The 23,998-nt window shown below is 36.9% G+C and overlaps 2 protein-coding genes and 1 long non-coding RNA gene across 3 annotated transcripts; all 3 read left to right on the top strand.

The window, feature by feature from the left end:
- Positions 1-11,593: 11,593 nt before the first annotated feature.
- Positions 11,594-13,780, top strand: LOC112196968. The gene is made up of 5 exons (XR_005809403.1): positions 11,594-11,792; positions 12,374-12,497; positions 13,063-13,241; positions 13,363-13,505; positions 13,711-13,780. It is a non-coding gene; the product is annotated as an uncharacterized LOC112196968 (long non-coding RNA).
- A 38-nt stretch (positions 13,781-13,818) lies between these two features.
- On the top strand, positions 13,819-16,093 carry LOC112201133 (ubiquinone biosynthesis O-methyltransferase, mitochondrial-like). Its single transcript, XM_040518819.1, has 7 exons — positions 13,819-13,946; positions 14,226-14,304; positions 14,576-14,653; positions 14,779-14,827; positions 15,316-15,377; positions 15,468-15,566; positions 15,694-16,093. The coding sequence occupies exons 1-7, from the start codon at positions 13,819-13,821 to the stop codon at positions 15,781-15,783; spliced, it is 585 nt and encodes a 194-aa protein (XP_040374753.1). The 3' UTR covers positions 15,784-16,093.
- Positions 16,094-18,728: 2,635 nt separating this feature from the next.
- On the top strand, positions 18,729-23,874 carry LOC112196586 (protein STRICTOSIDINE SYNTHASE-LIKE 10). The gene is made up of 3 exons (XM_024336959.2): positions 18,729-19,057; positions 19,194-19,463; positions 23,140-23,874. The coding sequence occupies exons 1-3, from the start codon at positions 18,780-18,782 to the stop codon at positions 23,633-23,635; spliced, it is 1,044 nt and encodes a 347-aa protein (XP_024192727.1). The 5' UTR covers positions 18,729-18,779; the 3' UTR covers positions 23,636-23,874.
- The last annotated feature ends 124 nt before the right edge of the window (positions 23,875-23,998 follow it).

Here is a 23,998-nt window from a genome sequence, read left to right as displayed (position 1 = left end):
GGTGTTACTTTATGGTGATTTAGAAAATCTCTTAAAATAGAAAAGCATAGTTGCAACATGTATCGACTCTCAACTCAATCACAAATTTCTTGTTATTTTTCAAGATTTTTTTATTTGATCTTATTATTTTATTTTTGTGCCCCAGTAACCCTATGTTTATGGCTCCGCCCCTGTTTTTTATCATATTATCAATCAAATTGAGAATTTTCTCTTTTATCTCTGGTGAACTCCAGAACTTTTGTTTTAAGTTTATTGCTTGTAAATCTTAGGTGATATTTGCGTCAAAAAGCAAATAGTAAGATATAGAAATAACCCAATTCCAAAGAAGTATATCCCTCGAGTGGTTCTCCTATAATGGTTTAAAAAAAAATTCTTTAGTTGCTAAAGTAAAAATGGATTGGAATTTGTCTACTCATTTCATTCATAACCCCTTTATATAGGGATAGGATTACAACGGAAATATCAATTACATTGATGATACTAAATGCTGATTGAGCTGTGATTTGTAATTGCTTGATTCTCTCTTCGTCTGTTTCTTTGACGAAGGCACATAATGTGCTTTTCCTTTAACACTCCCCCTTGTGCCAAGTCAAAGACGAAATGGTGCATGAGTTGTTGCCTCACTAAAAACCTTGCCAAGTAACAATAAAAACCCTATGGGACAAAAATACACCTTGGTCGAAGGAAAAGAGCACAACGCACCTTTTACATTTGAGTATGACATGTGTGTGTTAGACTCCCCCTGACGTCTACACCTCCCCCTGATACTTACATTAATCAGGGGAGCTTGGAAAGTCTTCGCATTCCTATGCTTTTCACATGTTTCTCAAATATGGCCTTAGGCAATGATTTGGTGAACAAATCTGCCACATTCTCCTCAGACCTTACTTGATTCACTTGAATCTTGAGGAGGGACTGTTGTTGCTGATTGTAGAAAAACTTTGGCGATATGTGTTTTGTATTATCACCCTTGATATGCCCTAGCTTCATCTGGTCGATGTAAGCTGCATTATCTTTATTAATGCAAGTAGGCTCTTCAGTGGTAGAACTTAAACCACTAGTCTCTCGAGTATGTGTGATGATAGCTCTTAACCATACACACTCACGAACCGCCTCATGTAGAGTAATGATCTCTGAGTGGTTCAAGGAGGTACCCACAAGGGTTTGCTTGGTTGATCTCCAAGATATCGTCATGTTCCCACTGGTAAATACATAACCAGGTTGGGAACGACCTTTATGTGGGTCAGAGAGATACCCAGTATCAGCAAAACCAACCAAAACGTCATTTGGCGTTTCGGTGTAGGGAGTGGCGTTTTGGCCATCAACATTTCCTTTAGGGATTGCAGTTCCATCTGCGGTCCCTCTTGTCTCTGTGTAGGGAAAGAACAGTCCCAAGTCAATGGTTCCTTTTAGGTATCAGAAAATGTTCTTGATACTATTCCAATGACGCTGCGTTGGCGCTGAGCTAAATCTAGCTAACAAGTTCAGTGAGAATGCAATGTCTGGTCGAGTAAATTGGGCTAAGTACAACAATGCACCTATTGCACTTAGATAGGGAATTTCAGCTCCCAACACCTTTTCGTCATCTTCCTTTGGACGAAATGGATCTTTCCTTGCATCCAAACTTCGACCGATCATGGGAGTGCTAGCAGGGTGTGCTTTGTCCATGTTATATCGCCTGACTTTTGGACATATGCAGACTGGTGGATTAGTATTCCACAAACTCGGTGTTCTAGTTCAAGGCCTAGATAGAATCGAGTTTTCCCAAAATCCTTCATCTCAAATTCAGATTTCAAATAGCTCGCGGTTTCTCTTATTTCATCAAGAGTACCTGTTATGTTCATATCATCGACATATACTGCTACAATTGCAAATCCGGAACTTGTTTTCTTTATGAATACGCAGGGGCATAATTCATCGTTCTTATATCCCTTCCTAATCAAATAGTCACTTAGACGGGTATACCACATCCGCCCGGATTGTTTTAATCCGTAAAGTGAGCGTTTCAACCTAATTCCAAACGCACTCCGTGGTTTAGAGTCACTTGACTTGGATAATGTAAGGTCATCAGACACTTTCATATATATCTCTGAATCTGGATCCCCATAGAGATATGTAGTAACCACATCCATAAGCTGCATTTCTAGTCCTTCGGAAACTACTAAGCTAACATAGTAGCGGAACGTTATAACGTCCATTACGGGAGGGTATGTCTCCTCGTAGTCAATTCCAGGGCGTTGTGAGAAACCTTGCGCCACAAGGCGAGCCTTGTACCTCAGGACTTCATTCTTCTCATTACGCTTTCTGACAAAGACTCATTTATGTCCTACAGGCTTTACACTTGGTGGGGTTAGCACTACCTGACCAAATACCTGTCCCTTTGTCAGAGAATCTAATTCTACCTGGATTGGTTTATTTCATTTAAGCCAATCTGCTCTTTGTTGACATTTTTCAACAGAGCGTGGTTCGATATCATCGTGCTCTATGATTCCTTAAGCAACAGTATATATCATCAATGTGTATGGAAGATCTTTCTATCAACTCATACGCACTCTCGTAATCCTTTGAGATTTCTTTGTTCTCTGGAATCATTTCAAACATCGGAGCGTCCTCCAGTATTGATTCATGGACATAACTATAATCAGAGACAATCTCATGAGAGGGATTCTATACATTGATGATTGGTTTGTGCCTTACTCACCCTCTTTTTCCTTGGGTGAGTGTCGATCGAACCAAGTGACCTCCCCCTCTTCCTTGGGGAGCCACGGCCTCAACCACACCTCCACTAAGTGTGGTTGCAGTGCCTCTATCTGCGGCACTGTGCCCCTTGTTAGGGACTTCTAACCTTGCAGGCACATTTGCAGCTGGTATTTGTGATCTCGTCACTTTTACGATATTAGTAAACGCATCAGGCATCGAATCTGCTACGTTCTGAAGATCGATTATTCTTTTCACTTCACTTTCACTTTATGAAGTGCGGGGATCAAAATGAGACAGAGTGGGAACAAACCAAGACAATTCCTATCGTTCCCTTGGAAAATGCTTTTTCCTATCTCCCCCTAACGACGGGAAGACTGTCTCATCAAAGTGACAATCCGCAAATCTAGCGGTGAGATCGCCTGTCAAGGGTTCCAATTAGTGGATAATTGTTCGGGATTCGTATCCAACATAAATACTTAATCGTCTTTGAGGACCCATTGTGGTGCGCTGTGGGGGCGCAATAGGCACATATACTGCGCAACCAAATATGCATAAGTGTGAAATGTCAGGCTCATATCCAGTTATGAACTGGTACGCAGAAAATGGTTGGCTAGCTATGAGTCTGAAACGAATAAGTAAAGCTGCGTGTAATATTGCATAACCCCATGCAGATATAGGCAGGTTGGTGCGCATAACCAATGCCCTAGCCACCATCTGTAGCCTTTCGATGGTGGCTTCTGCGAGACCATTTTGTGTATGCACATGGGGTACAGGATGCTCTACATCAATCCCAATAGACATGCAATAATCATCAAATGCTTTTGATGTAAACTCTAGCATTATCAAGCCTTATAGATTTGATAAGGTGATCAGGGTGGTGAGCCCTTAAACGTATAATCTGTGCTAGAAGTTTTGCAAATGCAGCATTTCTTGTGGACAATAAAACGACATGTGACCAGTGTGTCGAAGCATCCACCAGAACCATAAAGTACTTGAATGGTCCGCATTCTAGATGGATAGGTCCACAGATATCTCCTTATATCCTTTGTAAGAATGGAATGTTTTGTTTTGTATCTTTAGCATAGGAAGGTCTCGATCTTGTTTTTGCTAAAGAGCAGGCTTTGCAAAACAAGTGATGTGCCTTTGAGATAGTCAATGAGGCATAATGGGAGGGAGGTAGTGCTTCTGGTACTTCAGAAGGCAATGACTGCATTTGAGCCATACTAGAACCGACACCTTGCAGTGTGACGGATTTTTGTCCCATTTTTTTGTTTCACTCGAAAGAAGGGATGTCCATATGAGTTTTTTTTTTAAAAAATATGGATCATCATGTCACGACTGGGGAGCCCTAGGCGGTCATGCCAAAGCCTGTATGAGTCAGTGTCCCACATTTCATTGTTGGTGACAGTATAGGATTCAATGATCCGAATCGTAGTGAGGTACAGTCCACTAGATTGACTCATAAGTTTCTCTAGAATGTGTTTCCTTCCACATTCATTAGAGGTAATATAAATGTATTCATTTCCATTCTCACAGTGTGTTTTTTACATGATAACCGTTGGCACGAATATCTTTGAAACTTAATAAGGTTCGATTAGCTCTTGGTGCATACAGAGCGTTTGTGACATTAAATATATCTCATATTCTTTAGAGTATTTTTATTTGCATAGAATGATATTCTTTTCATTCTAATAATTTTTCTCTTTTCCAGATGTATTGCTTTGCATCTTTGTAGTGCTATTTCGAACCATGTAAATATGTGTATAGAAATAAATTTGAATAAATTCAGTGCTTTAGAATAAAATTCAAAATTTATTAATAAGCCAACGATAATCAAATCAAAGTCTTGTTCAGAAATCTTATTCATCAATCCATGATTGAAAATAAACTTTAAGACCAAAACAATAGTCTAAGTAAAAGTGGGGCATTATGCCTTCACAACTGTCTTTGGAAAATAAATAGATAAAGCAGGTCGGTCAAAATCTAGTGCATCTATTGACTGAGCAAGTTCCTTGTTGCCATTGAGGTATGTAATTGTGAGGTTGACATTTGGGTCATGGCCTCCTTCTTCCATATAGTGAGTTTCTTGTTCTTTAGACTCCCTATATCTCTTGTAATTGGCTGCAACTATGTTGCTTGCTTGGCACTTCTTGTACCAATGCTCAATGATTCCACACCTATAGCATGGTTCATTGCCAACTCTTTCCTTTTGCATCTTGTTTCCATGATCCCCATATCCCTTTTCACGTGGTGCATGGTTGCCACGTGGGTAGGGATCAACACGTCTAAACCCCCTTGCATTGGAGTTATTTCCACCTTTCAATTAGCCTCGGAAATTTTCTTTGTCCCAGTGGGCCTGGCATTGTTATTCAAGAGAATCTTATTTTGTCTCTCAGCCACTTGGAGTAAGCTTATCAACTTATTGAAGGTTGTGATTCTTTTGTTGTCATACTCCAACTGATACTGGTTCGCTAGTATAAAAGCTGAAGTAGGAAAGGTGGTAAGAGTCTTGTAGATCATATCATCTTCTGTGATTTCCCTTCCACAGAAATTTAGACGTGCCTTTAGGCTCAACATGTCCTTATTGAAGTCATTTACCCTTTTATAGTCAAGCAAGCGGATTTCATTCCACTGAACGGTCAGTTCTGGGAGCAATGTGTCATGAATGTTCCCAAAACGTCCCTTAAGGGCATCCCACAGTTCTTTGGGTGTCTTCAACTGAAGGTATTCCCAGCGGAGGCTAGGATCAATATGTCGCCTCATAAACATTAAGGCATTTGCTTTCACCATATCAGACGGTCCATCATCTTTGGGGTCAGTGGGAGTTTTGATGGTGGCCGTGTAGTCTCTTGCCACAAAGGCAGTTTCTATATCGGAAACCCAACGATGGTACTCAAGTCCTTCTGAGTCCAAAATGTCAAACTCAGGTTGAGTTGGATCAGCCATCTACATAAAACAAGAGGGAATATATAAATTACGCAGTCATAAAGACATCCACGTGAATTATTTTCCAAACGTATGAATTAGATTTCAAGACCAAGATTCGTAATGGTCACACATTTTTTTTTTTCGATGCTACGTGAAAATACATTATCACGGTAAGTATGTATGTATAATGCTCATGTTCATTATCATGGCAAAATGGAGTTTATATGTTGTATAGCATTCTAAACAAGTAATAATCATAGTACGTAATAAATAATAAAAACATAGCATATATTAAAATAAATTACATGGCATGCTCAAATTTCACAAATATATACCAAAATATATGTTACAAATAATAATAGCAATAATATATCATGTGTAAAATAAGCAATAACATAACATAAAGGCATGCTTAGGAATATATAAGAGTAAATAAAATTCACAAAACATGCTCACAATTGCATAAATAATATATAATAAAATATATATGGCATGTTCAATATAAAGTATAAACTATAGCATAATTAAAACATGCTTAAACATAATTATGTAAAACATAAATAACAAGGCATGCTTAAAATGATTAAAATTACCTAACTAAATATGCTCAAAAAGGTCTAATTATAAAAATATATCAGAGTATGAAAATAAATAAATAAAGGAGAACATACTTGTTGTCGAGAAAACAATCCTAGTACACGCGCGTGTTGATGCAGGCGTGTGTAGCGATGTTTTTGGACTTGAGAAAAAACTTGGCTGTTTTTTTTTTTTTTTCAGCAGTGGGCCTTGTTTTTTTTCTTTTGCTTTTTTTCTCTTCTTTTTTTTCTGGGCTGCAAGCCTTTTTCTTTTTTTCTTGTCTGGGCCGCAGGGCCTCTTTTTTTTCTTTTTCTGGCTGGGCTGCAGAGCCCCCCTTTTTTTTTTTAAATTACCACTTTTTTCTTGGGCCGGGTCCTGTTCTTTGGGCCGGGTCACACTGTTTTTTTTTTTTTTCTCTCTCTTTGATCGTCTTCTTCCTCTCGTCTTCTTCGTTCTGGTTTTCTTTTCGCTCTTTGACGTAGCAGGTTGAAGACACACGGCAGAGGAAGATGGAGGTCGGTTTGGACGAGGCCGCGCTGGTGATTGGGGCCGAGGCTGGAGGGAGCGCGCTGCAGCGACGAGATCGGAAGCTTGCTGCCGCGATCAGCGCCGTTGCATGTGGGTTGGGCTGCGACTGCAAACGCCGGAGGTGCAAGGCGGAATCGCTGGGGTCGTTGCTGGAGGAAAACGAAGGTGAGCGACTGGAAACAAGGTGGGCTGCAGGTGATCGACTGGAGAAGATGAAGTCGATCTGGGACACTGGCGAGCAGGACGAGGCCGCGCCGGTGAGCAGGATTGGACCGCGTCAGAGCTGGGAACGTAAACCGGACCGAAATCCCGTCCGGGTCGGGTCGAGGTGAGGTCCGTGTGGGGCTTGGGTGTCCAGAGGGGAAACGTGGGTGTCCAGAAAAGAAATTCATACTTCTGGGTTTTGTTTTCTTCTGGTTTCGATGGGAAGAACAAAGAAATTCAGACTTTTGGGGTTTTTGGTTTTTTTTTTTTTTTCGATAGAAAGAAAACTAGAAAATTAGGATTTTTTTTTTTTATATTTGGCTATTGGCTCTGAGCGTGCTGATAACGTGTTAAAGTAAAAATGGATTGGAATTTGTCTACTCATTTCATTCATAACCCCTTTATATAGGGATAAGATTACAACGGAAATATCAATTACATTGATGATACTAAATGCTGATTGAGCTGTGATTTGTAATTGTTTGATTCTCTCTTCGTCTGTTTCTTTGACGAAGGCACATAATGTGCTTTTTCTTTAACATTAGTGGAATAATCTCTTGGTCCCCCGGGCCAAAGAAGACTTGGGAAAGTTTTGCGAATGATCAATGTGGATGATATTGAAATGAAAAGAGCGAGCACAGTATAGCATAATAGATATATAATTGACTTCAAAAAATATATAATTTAAATAGTGAAAGCTAAATCAATAAGATAATAATCAGTAAACCAGGATCAAGTATAAAATATGAAATGATAAGATCTGCATGCATGTTCATGAGCTGTTAAGCACTTGGCAAAGCACTTTCACGGGCCTTATCTCCTAATTAGACCTAGATTTTACATTTTCTTAGTCTCTCAATGAGGTAATGTCGATTCCAAGAAAAGTATAGTCTTAATCTCTTAAATATCTGTCGACTTTAGGTAACGTTAAAGATTTACAATAATCATCATATCCTTATCTTGTTTTCCCTTCAGTAGTGCGATGGAAAAGGCAAGGTCCGAGAACACTGCAATAATGGTTAGGGGTGGGCAAAACATGGTACAAACCGACCAAAACCGACCAATAAATATGGTTTGGTTAAGGTTTTTTAGCTTTAAAAATTGAAAATTGGTTCACTATCGAACCAAACCATTTATGAATTGGGTTGGTTTGGTTTCTCTTGTACTTAAACCGCGGAACCCGAACCGACCAGTATGTTTGAAATATAAGATATTTATACACACACATAATAAATATATATTTATTTGTCCGGTTTGTTCTAAATAAGTTCTAAATCTCCAGTCATAACTTTATTCTAAAATGATATACTATCATATTGAATTCAAGACCCAAAGACCTAAAACGTTAGTATATAATCGCTATAATTTTTTTGATCCTTTAATATCACATCTCTAGTCTCTCAATCTCTAATACCCTGACCTTTAATACTATCATATTAAGCCAGTATTGATGGCTAAGTCGTTAAATAAGTAAATCACTTTGAATCTAATTTAGGTTTTAGTTTTGGACTATATGTTTTGGATTTTAATTAGATAATTTAACATAATTTCAATTATTGAGATTGAATTTTTACTATGAATTTTTTATAAATAGCATGTTAATATTATATAGGTAAAAACCGCCTAACCGACCAAACCAAATTAACCAACTTTAATTGGATTGGATTGGGTTGGATTGAGTTTTTTTTTTTTGATGACCGGTTTTCTAAAATGCCTAAACCGCTCACTTTGACATAGAGACGGTTTGAAGTCAAAACCGATCCAACTCAATCCGTGTGCAGCCCTAATAATGGCTTTCCTAGAGACGTCAAGGTCCCACACCCTAACCATGAAGAATATATATATATGCACTGACGTGTGGAAGATCATGGAGCAACTCTACTGCTGTACGGAGATACTCAACTCCGACACTACATATATATGGAGAAGATTATTGTGGCCACAACCGTCGTCAAGAGCAGCTGAGGAGTGTGACTTCCGCGCAAATTAAGCATTGTCATTGACTCTCTTCGTGTATTGCAAGCATGGCAATATTGGTCATTGGTGTTTTTGGCCAAGTAGAATGAGGGATCGATGCCATTATGTGAAACACTCGGGATGCTGGTCAAGCAGTATATATATTTTGCCAACGATCAACTTACATAACTCTCTTATCAATTTTCTTTTAAAAAAAAAAAAAAAAAACATTTTAGCTACTTTGATGATCAATCCGATTATCCTCAAGGTATTTTTTTTCAAAATTTAGAGTAAAACGGCATTTAAGCACTTTAAAAATAGGCATTCTTCTGCACGCGCATTTTTTTTTTTTGGGGTGCAAGGAAAAAAACCTCCACGAAGGACGCGTACAAAAACCCACATTTCAACAATTAAGGGATCAAATTTAAGTTACACGTATAAATACCATGATCAAACTCTCTAGTAAGAGACATTGTGCAGCAAAGGCATCCACAATATATGTAGTTAACATCTTGAAGGCAGGGATGGCAAATAGAAGCTCATCGGTATAATGGTATTCACAACTTGCTTCCCTCCAACCTCTCATCCTCCTCATGGAGAGTAATGGAAATTGAGGATTGATGGTGAGATTTGGGTGTCATATGTACACATTTGTCATCTCTTCCGGGATGTGTCATATCTTGACAGTCTTATCTATCCTTTCTACATGTTGATGTTCGATCTAGTATTCTGTGGGCCTGCTCTGGGCCTCCCTTGATTGCAGATTTCTTTTGGACCTGATCTTTTTGCTCCGTCATTGTTTCTTCCCTTTGTTTTGCTGCTGTGAGATCTTGTTGTCTGTGGGCTTGGCCTGGTGTCTTAGGAAGGGAGCCTAAGAGGCTAATTAAGCTCGAGTGCTCGACCAAGAATTCGAATTAGACCCCAATCCCATTTATAAAGAAAGAGAGGAGTATATTTAAGTGTAAAATCTCACCGTAATTAGGTAGCACCCCTTCAACTTGCCAAACGAGACAACCCCGAGTTGGTCGAGAATAATAACTGGAACAGTTCTGCATGTTCAGCTGGACTTATTCTTCGAGACTTTATGCAAACTATAATTGTAGCTGGATAATAGTCTACAATCTATCGACAGATGCATGTCCTGGAAATTAATACCAAGTCAACCCATACCAGCACAACGTACCTGGATAAGATCGATGATCAGGCAGCTGCAGAGATCATATATGAAATTCTATACGTCCCTTAATGCAGGTTGGTTCACAAAAGCGAGCTAGCTTCGGTAAATTAGAGCTAGCTAAGCTATGATCGATTAGCTTCACAAGGCCGGATCGACTAGTACTTGGTTAAGTCGTTTAATGGTAATTTACAACGGATAAATTAACCGATCGAGTATTGGTCCTTGTGGTAATAACACCTTCAATCAAAAGATTGAATGACAATTGTTGTCATATTAAATTCAATGTAATGATCTAATTAATTCGGAAAAAAAATTACAAACAGTGTCTGAACTATGACCCACTAATAACTTTCGTACCTCAATTTTCAAAAATATCAAATTGGTACCTGAACTTTTAATCCCGACCCAACATACATACCTAAAATTACTTTCGCCATTAACTCCGTTAACTTTTCAAGAGTAGAGTCGTCTTTTTACTGTTCATCTTCTCCGGCCTATCTCTCTACAATCTCAGATTTTGCGGATATGAGTCTCTGATATCCTTAATGGGGCGTGACATTTCTTCTAACAGTTGGAGAGAGATGAGTGTGCCAAAGGCGGACAAGCTGGAGAAGAGTAGATGGTTCTGCGCAATGGGAGGCTGACACTTGTGGGAGGGACATGTGCTTTGGGGTTGTATATGGGAGCTCGGTGATGGAGAGAGTTGGGTGATGGTTGAGAAGGGGCCTAGTGAGTTGGGGATGAGGTTTACAGGAGAGAAGGAAGTTGGGATACAATAAAGTGTGTGATGGGGCTATTTACTTGTACAGTGACCTTTGGGCAGGAATGGTGGTTTGGAGGGAAGTTGGAGATGGGAATGGTTTTGGATTGAAGGGTATTCATCGATTAGAGGTAAACAAGTGAGAAATTTGCAAATAAAGGGAGTTCTTACGCATCCTGATCTTGTACCCTCATTCATTTTAATCAAATAATACCAGTTGCACTACTAGAATTATGCCATTAGACATCACCACTATTAAATCGGTCGGAATTGCACGCGATGTAAAAAATGCATGCTAACATCAGTTTGTAAAAAATCGATTTCTATTGTGATTATAAACATCGGTCGTTAAATTAACTTATGTGTAAAGTCTTGTTCAAAAATTTTGAAAAAACGCGGAGGGACTAACTTAAAACATTTGAGAGGCGCGGGGACTAAATTTTCATTCCCCCCAACACTTTGTATTTTCAGAAGCCAACCCTAGCTAAAGCAGCCTCTCCCACTTTCACTTCGCGCAGTTCCTTCACCTTACCCGACCTCGTTCTCCCCAACCTGGTTCTACGACCGGAGCTCGTTCTCCGACCTGACCTCGTCCTCCCCGACGTCGTTCTATGACCTGAGCTCGTTCTCCGACCCGATCTCGTCCTTCAACGACCCGAGCCACCTTCAGCTCCTTCACCGACCCAGAACTGCCTCGATTGACCACGACCACGATCTCCTTCAGCGAGCTCCTCCGACCTCTTTGTACAACCTGAGCTCGTTCTCCGACCCGACCTCGTCCTTCAACGATCCGAGCCACCTTCAGCTCCTTCATCGACCCAGAACAGCCTCGATCGACCACGACCACGAACTCCTTCAGCGAGCTCATTCAATGACCTGACCACGAACTCATTCTCCCACCTGAGCTCGTCATTGTCCGACTTGAGCCGGCTTGAGGTAGTTCTCCGATCGCCACCATCGTAGGTCCGCTCTCTCTCTTCTCTTCACCACCAGTGCTGGTTTTCTGGCCGGTTTTGATCTAAAGTTTGGGTCTTTTTTGTTTAATTCTTATGCATTTCAGTTGGGTTTGTTTTTGAATGGCTTAAAGCTCTAAATGCTTTGAATGTTTTTGTTTTTGATCTTTTGAGTTGTTCATGTCGATTATATTTTATTTTTGAAACTTTTAGTTCTTAGTTTGGTCTCATGAATTTGGGTTTTGCTGTTGAAACTATGGTGCTTAGATTGCTTGGTTTGGTCTCATGAATTTGGGTTTTCTGTTGAAACTATGGTGCTTAGATTCATTAATTTGGTCTCATGAATTTGGGTTCTGTTGGAACTATGGTTCTTAGATTAATCTCTGTTAATCAGTTTAATAGAGGTCTGCTTTTGCCAGATCGACATCATGAAATGTCTTTGATTGTTCAAGTTTTGCGGTTTCTTTGTATTTGTTTCATTATCCAAGCTACTGTCCTTATCTGTGTTGTATATTCTGCTAGCTGACTTGAGATGTAAATGGTTTATAAGGTTTGATTAACTTTGTTTTCGTCCTTTGTTTTTGTTGTTAGTGGGGAGTTTGAAGGCTAGGACCTATTAATTTGGAATCAAAAAAGTAAAATCAAAATGCCGTGAAACAGGAACTGTGTTGTTTGGTGGTGTTGCTCCGCGCCATACTGTAATTGTATTCACTCGGTGAGACTACACCTTCTCTGTTGTATAGTATGTTTAATGAGTTGGCCATGCCTTTGTCAATTCAGATTATAAGGTGTAGAAATTGATGTAAATATTGAAACTGGGATACCCATTTAGCTCCTACATCTCATTTTCCATTTATATGCTCTGCAATATTGTTAACAGCACTGTAACTATATTTTTTTTCTCTTGGTGTTTATGAAAACTCGGATGCTTTCTCTTCTCTGCTGACGGAGAGTTCGCGTCTTGGGTCAGTTCTCAACCTCTTTTTGCACGAGTTAGTATGGGAATTTGAGTTAGTTTGGATGTTGATTTTGAATTTTTGACAGAATATTATATGCAATTTTCAGTTACTATTTCTGTGTTTGTATAAAGATATTGTCTTTGTACTTTTATTGGGTGATTAAAGTTCATATGATAAAGTGCATATATGTAAAAAAGTCTGTAAATTTACTTGTATGAAGCTCTGAATTATGATTATATGGTTGTTTGATGTATAAAAATTCAGTTGCTTGTGAAATATGGAATGAGAAATGATGGTGTTGTGCTCATTTGTTGTACATAGGTGGGTTTGCTTTGAAGAGAAAAATTGCAGGACAATGATTGGAAGAAGAATTCAGTGTTCAGCACAAGCACCACCTCCAGCTTGGCTAGGAAGTGCTTTTCCGGAGCCGGGCCAGAGGACTTGAGATGGTCCAAAAGCCTAGTTCTGTTGTTGGATCTACTGGTTCCATTGGAACCCAGGTATGGCAGAGATCCCTTTCTTTCATTTAATATTTGTTTTGGGATTAAAGATAAAAATGTAAGTGGACAGATTATGGAAATTGCATTAATTGGTTAAAATCACAATTTCCTGTTTCTACAGACATTGGACATTGTTGCAGAGAACCCGAAAAAATTCAGAGTTGTGGCCCTAGTAGCTGGCTCAAATGTGTATCTTCTTGTTGATCAGGTAATCCATCAGATGGATAAAATTTCATAGAATTGTTCATATTGTCATCTGATCAGGTAATCCATCAGATGGAAATTTTGTTACTTTGGCATATTGTTCATATGTCATACATAATTTTCCTCTTTCACATAGTTATATGTATCAGGAAAAGCCTTCTCCCGTCTTTGTTATGGGAATTTGAATCTTTTGTCGTGAGACTGAAGTATAAAGTTTTATTTAAAGTTTCTTCTTACTAATTAGATGTTGCTTCATCTTGTGCAGTGAGGGATTCAAAGAATAAAGCTGGTCAAGGAGGCCGTGGGGGTGGAAGTGGATATGGATATGGGCGAGGGCGTGGCGGTGGTAGATACAATTGTGATTCAGCCAATAATGAAAACAACAGTGGGTACAATCGTGAATCAGCCCCTGCTGGTCAGGGTGCTTTTAAGGATGCACCTCCTAAACGGCATTTCTCTGGTGGGGATGGTGATGGAAGGCCATTTGAAAGGCGTGGCTATGTAACTTACTTTATAATGAATCCTACAAGGCTTGCATTCATTTGCTCAACACTGTGCCGTCATTTCAGGTGAAGCTCAATTATTTTCTGACTGTAGTTATGAGTTTAGTGAATAATGAAAATCGGTAGCTGCTAAGTAATGAAGAAGTAGGTGTCCTTGCTTTCTGGTACTGTTTACTAAAATGAAACGGTTATAAAGAATCACACCTGAAAACATGTATTAGGATTTAATAGGAAAATAGTGCTTCCATGTTTCTTATTTTGTGTTTTTGATTTTCAGGAGGGATCCATTATCTGCTAGGCCCTTTGAAGGGCTCAAATTTATTGATGTTGGCTGTGGAGGTGGAATTCTTTCTGAGGTATGTTATTTCAGATGAGTAATTTAGGCATTCGGCAATGGGGGTTAAATTTAATCCAAAAAATGCTTACTACTAGTGTTGGTTTGGTTGAATATCCTTTGGTACTTGTCGATTGCAGAGACAGTATCCATCACATTGACATTTCTATTGCCCTACAAGAGCATGTAATGTTGTCAACTCAGCTGCTTTACTATAAGTTATGTGTAACTGAAATGATAGCTGAAAAATGTATTTGGTAAATGGGTTGACTTTAATCTTTAAACTCTTTCAGCCTTTAGCTCGGATGAGAGCTGCTGTAACAGGAGTTGATGCTGTTAAGAAAAATATCAAGATAGCTCGCTTTCACTCAGTATGGTCATTCTCTTAAACCATAACTATATATATTATATGTGTCCGAGTAATTCTTTTGTTCAAATGGGCTTTTCATATACATCAGGATACTTCTAAAGTTCTAAACATTAATAATTCATGCAGGACTTGGATCCAGTGACCTCAAAACTTGAATGTCAATGCACTACAGCTGGTACATGCTTTCCTTCCCTCTCATTTTTGGAACTTACTTTATATCAGTTTTAAAAAGTACTCCATTTTGTAGTTATGTTTTGGGATCGAATCATTTTTTGGTCTGCTCTATGGGCATCAGTCGCTCTAGAGTTTAGACATTACTTCTTATTAGCCCTATCATAAGATTGGAAAGCTGCTATTACTTTGACTAATGTTGTTATCTTGAAGTGTTTTTTTTTCTTGCTACTGTTGAGTGTTTCTAGGCTTAATTGAGGACTTCTTGTCCTCTATTATTGTTTGGCTCCCATGAGATATAATTTACTGATCTGACATGGAGAGTAATTTTCTAGCTGCTAGTCCCCAAATTGCCAGAAGTAGTACTTCTTTCTTTTGGCCCTCTACAATTATATTTGTTCAACAGACAAGCTTATATTTTGTTATGTGCAATTTTACTGTATCTGGTTTCATGAATGAAGACTAATGAATAGGAAAATCCGTACAGTGCGGTTAAAAGTTACAATGCTGAAAAGGGGAGGGCTAACAAAGTGCCTAAATTAAGACTACTCCCGGTAAGCATTGTATATGTGGTTGATTGAGTTATAATATTTGATTTAGAGTGATAAAGTAATTGAAATTTAATTAATAACGTGAATAAATAGGGCGTACCTAAACAACCGGGCGGAATTGAGTGTGGCTACTATGTTATGCGGTACATGAAGGATATTATTAATGATGACACACTTTCCTTTTCGACCAAGGTATACGTATTAGGAATTAACATAAACTTTGGTTTAAATATTAGCGCATTTCATTATGACTTACATTGATATATGTTTGTTGTGTGTGTGTATATATATATATATATATATATATATATATTTGTAGTGGGCGGTAAAGACTCGGAAAGGATATACCCAACAACAACTTGACGAGGTGCGCATGGAGGTGGCCGACTACTTGCAGACCTTGTTGTAGATTCTGACTAGGATGGGGATTTTGAGTAAGGCTAGATTGCTATTTTGGTTCACTTTGACTACTTACAGACCTTGTTGTAGATTCTGACTAGGATGAGGATTTTGAGTCAGGCTACATAGCTTTTGGTTCACTTTTTTTGTAGTAGATGAAGTGAATGTAGCAATTATGAACAAAATTGCTGTATATAGGGCATTGTTAGGCTAGCCTTGTAGTAGGTTAATTGGGGTTTTGTTTTGCCTATTTTGTGAACTGTCAATGATGATGATTTTGGACAAAATACCCCAATATATATTGAAATCACTTTGGTCAACTGTGGATATTGCAATATTGTATAGCAGCAGCTACTTATTTTGTGGACATCAATCCTCTTATTTCAAACTGATGTCTATGTATAAAGTTTAAATCAGTTATAGCTATAAGAACTGATGTCCAGTAAGAGAGATACATCAGTTCCAAAATCAAAATCGATGTCCCATTAACCACAGGAAATCGAATTATTATGTTGGAATCGATGTGACATAAGCTACTGCACATCGTCTTTTAGAAAAAGATCGATGTCCAATATAAGTATTGCCATCGATGAGGACAAGAAAACCGATGTTATGAAAATATATGGACATCGTTTTTTATAGTGATTCGATATATTACATAGCATTAGACATCGTTCTTTTACTGGAACCGATGTAGTATAAGATGATTAACATCGTTTTTTCCCTAGAATCTGATGTTAATGTAAGTAAATAAATCGGTTCATATAATATTCAACTGTGTATATTGAATTAGGAATGGTAGGATATGAGCCAAATTACACGTCTAAATCATGAACAACAAGAAACGTTCATGGTGACTGATGTGTGAAGTAATATCAGTCATCGTTTTTAAGTAAATAACGATGTTAAAATGTATAGTTGGGCTGTAGGATCTATATTTCTATAAGCATTAAAGGCAAAAATATGAAGGTTTAACAGTATATAAACATACAAATTTGTCTGAATTTAAACGTATTTACATCGATTTATAATGAAGAACCGATGTATATAATTATACCAGACATCGGCTAAAAACCGATGTCTGCATTTTCCGGATCTTTCTCATCAGGCACTAAGACATCGGTCGAAATTCTTTTTCTCATCGGTTTTTGGCCGATGTCTGAGGCCATAATTCTAGTAGTGTTGACAACATAAGATGACTTTGTAAAGCATGTGACTTGATTTATTTTTCTTACCTTTAGCCCATTGATCTGGGTCTTAGAGCCCCAGCGGTGGTCGCATATAGAGAACTAGAGCTTGGCGGTCGCACAAATATGAGATTGCAGAGGGATAGGAGAGAGTGTTGGAGAAGATGAACAGTGAAAGGATGACTCTATCCTTGAAAAGTTAATGCGGTTCACGGCGAAAGTGATTCCAGGTATGCGTGTTGAGTTGAGATTAAAAATCCAGGTACCAATTTGATATTTTTAAAAATTAAGGTATGAAAGTTATTAGTGTGTCATAGTTCAGACACTGTGTATGATTTTTTTTCCATTAATTCGAGCACATACCTTTGTCTAATAGTATAATTCAATACAAAAAATTTAATGAGCCGACCTACACATGTGCTTATTAGTTCATGCATGAGAAATGTATGAAATGAAGTTGTATCCCGATTTCTTGCTTCCACAATTGACTAATTCAACTCGTAGCCATCCCACCAACCAAAGGGATCATGTCTCGAGGAATTATTCTGTGGTTCCGGAGTATCACATGGCACTTAGCGCTGTCAACGGGTTGTGTCGGGTTGGGTTCGTGTCGGGTCAAGGTATTTGTCATGTCGCAAAATATAAACTCAAACCCAACCTATTTAATAATCGTGTCAAAAGTTTAAACTCAAACCCAACCTATTTATTAAAAGGGTTAACCGTTTCCAGCCTGCTTAACCCATTTAACAAATATGTCGTGCCGTGTTAGACAAAATGACTTATTTAAGGGTTAACAATGTGACCCATTTAACTAAAAAAAATACATAAATTGATTAAATTTACTAAAAACTCCACAAGACGAATAATATAAATAATTATATATGTATATATTCATAAATAATTAGATCCAATAATTATAAAGCAATATATTTCAAATTGTCTAATCCTATGATCAAATACTCCCGATGTCCAAAATTTCAAGAAGAAGTATTGCATAATCGGATTATACGGGTTCACTTCGTGTTGGTACGTTGACCCGTGGCCGACCCATTTGTTAAATGGGTCATATGGCGGGTTGACCAACGGCCGACCTGCTTTTTAATCGTATGGGTTCAACCCGCTTTATTTCGTGCTGGTTTTGAGTCGTGTTATCGGGTCGTGTAGAAATTGACAGCCTTAATGGCACTGTCATGTGGTAGTCTCAACCAATAATATTACTCGAATTTAGTGGGGACCATGCAGAGGGTGAAAAAAAATTAAATTAAGAAACCAATCAGAAATAAATACAAGTAGTATGGACCAATAATGTCATCCCAAACCACCACGTATACTATGATCCGGGACCATGTTATAATTTCCAGTCTCTCTACCTCTTATAGTTATACTTATAATAGAACTCCACGAACAATCACATTTCTATATCATTCATGTGACAACACATGAGTCATCCACTGGGTTAATGAAACTAATTAATTGTCAGAATGTACGTAGAGAGGTGGGTTCGTTATAGATCAGGGGCCGACTGAATTGAAGGCTGTCGCTCCCATTTGATGATTAATTAAGAGGAAACTTTTGTATGCATCATTGCATTGTATGTGAAATTATATCCAATATGTACGTATATTGGTTTGAAATAACTATATGGTGTTAGTTTCGATAAATAATTTGATTAAAAGTTAAATTTTCAAGACATATAAACCTTGAAGCTCATAAAGACAAGTAGTTGGGAAATGATACGCAAACGTAGTTAAGCTGTATATAAGTACTGTCAAAGCTAGTCCTCGAACATAACACCCGGCAGCTTAAAAATCTCTCAGCCATGAACCCTCCTCCTTTTGCTTCATTCTACTTGCTCCTGTCTTGTCTACTGATCATCCTAGTATCAACCTCGACATCCAAACCAGCATTAGCTTTCTCCATTGCTAGCCTCAGGAAATACCACCAACTCGAGCTCCCTTATAACGTAGTCGGCCCCGAAAGCGTTGCGTTCGACTGCCGTGGAGAAGGACCTTATGTTGGGGTTTCAGATGGTAGAATTCTCAAATGGGAGGAACCTCACAACGGCTGGAGAGAGTTTGGCTACACTTCCCCGAATAGGTAAGCTAGCTAACTGGATCTCAGTTTAATTAACAGATATTACCATCGCTTAGTTATTACTTGCATTCTGCTGTCTTTAAGCTATTCAGCACTCTATTAAAAGAACGGATCTTGATCGTTTTGTTGATTTAATCAGGCAGAGGAAATTATGTGATGGCTCAACCGACAAGATAAATGAACCGATATGCGGAAGGCCACTGGGTCTAAAGTTTAACCCTACAACATGTGAACTGTATATAGCAGATGCCTATTTTGGACTCTTGAAGACGGGACCAAATGGTGGCCGTCCTCATCAACTCGCCACTTCTGCAGGAGGAGTCCCCTTCCATTTCTTAAATGCTTTGGACATCGATGACGAATCTGGAATGGTTTATTTTACGGACACTAGCATTAATTTCCAAAGAAGGTATATATTGTGTACACACACACATAATTAACTCTTTGTTTCTTTTAATCTTTTTGCTTATTGCAAAGCAGCGGGGATATCCAGCTAGCGTTTATACTTATAGCTCAAGTCAAATTAGATGTTCGAAGGAATCTAAGCAATCGGTAACTTCAAAGTTAATTAATAAGAGTCTAGCTTGAATTTTGGGTTGATCGATCGGAAGATCTGGGCAGCGCTTTACTCAATAACACTTAACTTGGATGTATAAATATGAGACAAGCTAGTGTACTGGTGGGTATGAGATACCCTCATTTACAACTATTTGAACAAAAATTTACAAGTATTTGAACCAAAATTACAAAACTGAGAACAAAAGTTACCATATTCATTTACACTATTTACATATAGTTAAACAAAAATTACAACATTGACGACAAATTTGTTCAAAAGCTTGTAAAAATGTCGCAAGAGGTGTAATTACCATTATTAGAACTAAGATTACAACATTGACAACGAATTTTAGGGCAATGATCTAGGGCCTCAATGAGGCCTAAGATTTGTGGCTTCAATCCTAGGTGTCAAGCCATGTCACCTATACACCTCATTAATTTGTCAAATCATGTCATGTCATTTTTGAATAAAAAGATTATCTTATCCTTTCAAAACTTAACGGCTCTAAATTATTTTAGCTTTCTTTTAGAAAAGATACATTATTTTATTTTTTTATTTTTCTTTTTTATTATATATATATATAATTAGTCTAAAAAAATTATATTTATATATTTTTGTGAATATATATATATATTTATCTATAATTCGTCAAATATATATATATATATGTTGTAGAATATATAACGGCTCTAAATTATTTTGACTTTCTTCTAAAAAAAATATTGTTTGGTTTTTTTTCCTTTCTTTCTTTTTCATTATTTTTGATTTTTTTTCATTATATATATTCAAAAAAAAGTATGGCTGTATATATATAATTCATTAAAAACAAAGTTATATATATATATATAATTCGTCCAAAAAATTTATATATTTTCGATGGAGAATGAATGTGGTGTGTGTGTGTGTGTGTATATATATATATATTAATATCGTAATTATAATCCATGAAATCTGGTAAATTAAAGTAATATTTAAATCTTTTAATAAATAAAATTAATGGAAAATTAGTTACCTTACATTAACAAGTTAATTTGAAAAATCAAAAATTAAATTTGATTCACAAAAATGGAAAGAAAATGTATTTAAATCGTAATTTAAAAATCTGGTGATTGAAAACCTAGATATCTAAATTGATTGGGAAGTTGATATCTGAAAAGAAATTGCTTAATATGGAATACAATATATTGCACATGAGGAAATTAATTTTTGAAAGTATACTTGTTTTGTTGATCCCAAATTTTTCAATAGACAATAATGATTTTTAAATGTGAATGATAGCTTCTATTTTAGTGTAAATATGTCATTAGAAAAAAGTTCTCAGTGAATTCTACTTGTTCATTATTAGCTACTTAGTACTTTTTTGTTCCTATAAGACATATCTGAACTTAGCTGACTTTCAATTTCAATGTGAATGATATATGGCTTCAATTTTAGTGTGAATATGTTATTAGGGAAAGATTCCCCGTTGAACTTTACTATTGGCTACTTAGTACTTACTTGTTCGTGAAAGACACACTAACTTATTTTAAGTTTCAATGGATGATGGCTTCTATTTTAGTGTGAATATGCCATTTGGGAATGGTCTCCAGTAAACTTTACTGGCTCATTATTAGTTACTTAGTACTTATTGTTCGTGTAAGACATGCTAGCTAACTTTAAATTTCAGTGTGGATGATGACTTCTATTTTAGTGTAATTATGTCATTAGGAAAAGGTCCCCAGTGAACTTTACTAGCTCATTATTGGCTACTTAGTACTTATTTGTTACTGTAAGACAATGTGGATGATGACTTCTATTTTAGTGTAATTATGCTATTAGGAAAAGATCCTCAGTAAATTTTACTAGCTCATCATTGGCTACTTAATACTTACTTGTTCTTGCAAGACATGTTAGCTCTTTCAGTTTCAGTAGATGATAGCTTCTATTTAAGTGTGAACATGCCATTAGGTAAATGTCTCCAGTGAACTCTGCTAGCTCATCATTGGCTACTTAGTACTTATTTGTTACTGTAAGACATATTAGCTGACTTTAAATTTCAGTGTGGATGATGATTTCTATTTCAGTGTAAATATGCCATTAGGGAAAAGTCCCCAGTAAACTTTACTAGCTCATTATTAGCTACTTATTACTTATTTGTTCATGTAAGGCATGTTAGCTGACTTTAATGTTAATGTGGACGTTGACTTCTATTTTACACCTTCCTTAATTGCACTTTTTCTTTGATTATTGCTGTGTTATACACCTATTGTTCATTGAATTTCTACATAGTATTAATAACATTATAATTGTTTTTTCATGTAAAAATAAACGAACAGTTGTATTAATGAAGTCTCACTTGACCTTTAAGGAACACTTCCTAATGTTGCATTTGGATGAGACAATATTAAATTATCGAGAAATTCTGAAATGATGGAATCTAGAATTTTATCAATTCAATTTATTAATGATATTTTCTTACCTCTTCAATTACCAGAATTACGATTTCAATACATTTTCCTTCCATTTTTGTGGATCCAATTTAATTTTTGACTTTTCTAATTAACTTGTTAGTATAAGGTAAACTAATCTTCCATTAATTTTATTAAATTCATTTATTAAAAGAGTTGAATATTACTTCAATTTACCAAATTTGATGGGTTATAATTAAGATATTAATATGTTTTCTTTCCATTTTTGTGGAATCAATTTTAAATTTGACTTTTTTTTAATCAATTTTTTTTTTTAAATTTTGTGGGTTAGAATTATGACATTAATATATATATATATATATATTTATACACACAAACACATATTTGTATATAATTTTTTTTTGACGAATTATATATATAACGAAAAAAAGCAAAAGAAAAAAAAAACCAAAATAATATATTTTATTTTTAGATGAAAACCAAAATAATTTAGAGCCATTAGATTTTGGAAGGATAAGATAGTCTTTTTACTCAAGAATTACATGGCATGATTTGGCAAATAGGTGATGTGTGTAGGTGACATGACATGACACCTAGGATTGAGGCCACAAATCATTTTCCTTTGTTCAAAAACTTGTAAAATATCATAAGATGTGTAATTACCATTATCAAAACTAAGATTACACAAAGTAGGACTCAAATCACAACTTTGACAATAAAATTTGTTCTCACTTTTGTAAATGTGGGTATGAGATACCCACCACTACACTAGAATTTCCCGTATAAATATTACACAAAAACACAGTTACTCCATATGTACGTAAATGAACTTGTTGGTTTCCTGTGTCCAGGTAAGCAGGTAGGCAGAGACATTGACTATGAAAGTTTGTAATACGTACAAGCATTAAAGCATGGATTTGTATACACGTAGGTTGATCAGCTTCATACAATAGTTGACTGGTTTTATGCAACAATAAATCAGTGTAGTGGATACGTTGGTTTACCGTTTACCATTATACAGAGTTTGTTTATCATTAATGAAGCTGGTTTGTATTTATAGTAAAAATATTTTAGCTTGCTTAAAATTTTCTTCTTTTGATTCTTCATCAATGGCATAGTGTTTGGATATTGTCCATCATCTCCGGTGACAGAACTGGAAGGTTAATGCAATACGACCCTAGTACAAAGAAGGTGACTGTGTTGCTCAAGGGATTGGCATTTCCAAATGGTGTGGCTCTAACTAAGGACAAATCTTTCCTCCTCCTAGCCGAAACTGGGACGCTGAAAATCCTCCGGTTGTGGCTTCGAGGACCCAAATCTAATGCCTTGGAACTTTTTGCTCAACTAGTCGGGTTCCCAGATAACATCAAGAGAAACAACAATGGAGAATTCTGGGTTGCGATCAACAACGGAAGAGGAAGATCAATATCTCGGACTCTGCTAGGAGATCCTGTAGGAGCAAAGTTTGATGAAGAAGGAAACGTTTTGGAGGTGTTAGATGGAGAGGATAGTACGGCAGCGTTGCTTCAGTCTGTTAGTGAAGTTGAAGAACACAACGGAAAGTTGTGGATGGGATCGGTGGAAAATTCATATGTTGGTGTTGGCTTGTTTTAGCTCAGGTTTCGTTGCGTGCATGTTGATTATTGATGAACAAAATCTTTGTGCCTTGAAGAACACATCAGAATCCTCTAAATGAGTCGAGCCTTGGAGGCCAAGTCTACTTGATGCCTAAGCTTAGTCTTTGTAATCTCGTTGTAATCTATGTATTTAATACTTTCATTCCTTAATACATGTATCAGACTATCAGGTGTAATATAAATAAGCAATACAATTGATATGAGGTTTTCCACAAACTCTATGAATTTCTGTTATCTTTCATTGTATCAGAGTCACAAAGCTAAACAACACTTTTTTTTTCCCCTTTGCAACCCTTACCCTCTACATCTCAGCGTCACTACCATGGCCTCTTCATCCTCC

The sequence above is a fragment of the Rosa chinensis genome, chromosome 4 (genome assembly GCF_002994745.2).
Source record: "Rosa chinensis cultivar Old Blush chromosome 4, RchiOBHm-V2, whole genome shotgun sequence".
Lineage (NCBI taxonomy): Eukaryota > Viridiplantae > Streptophyta > Magnoliopsida > Rosales > Rosaceae > Rosa > Rosa chinensis.
The sequence above is the reverse complement of the archived record's forward strand: the minus strand, read 5'-3'. Positions and strand labels throughout refer to the sequence as shown.

What these genes read in the sequence shown, in the direction of transcription:
- LOC112196586 (XM_024336959.2), top strand. Translation starts at nt 18,780, where the DNA reads ATGAACCCTCCTCCTTTTGCTTCATTCTACTTGCTCCTGTCTTGTCTA. An exon ending in GGCTACACTTCCCCGAATAG is followed by an intron (nt 19,058 to 19,193) that starts GTAAGCTAGCTA and finishes TGATTTAATCAG; the next exon opens with GCAGAGGAAATTATGTGATG. An exon ending in AGCATTAATTTCCAAAGAAG is followed by an intron (nt 19,464 to 23,139) that starts GTATATATTGTG and finishes TCAATGGCATAG; the next exon opens with TGTTTGGATATTGTCCATCA.
- LOC112201133 (XM_040518819.1), top strand. Translation starts at nt 13,819, where the DNA reads ATGAAAACAACAGTGGGTACAATCGTGAATCAGCCCCTGCTGGTCAGG. An exon ending in GAGGTGGAATTCTTTCTGAG is followed by an intron (nt 14,305 to 14,575) that starts GTATGTTATTTC and finishes AAACTCTTTCAG; the next exon opens with CCTTTAGCTCGGATGAGAGC. An exon ending in AGATAGCTCGCTTTCACTCA is followed by an intron (nt 14,654 to 14,778) that starts GTATGGTCATTC and finishes TAATTCATGCAG; the next exon opens with GACTTGGATCCAGTGACCTC.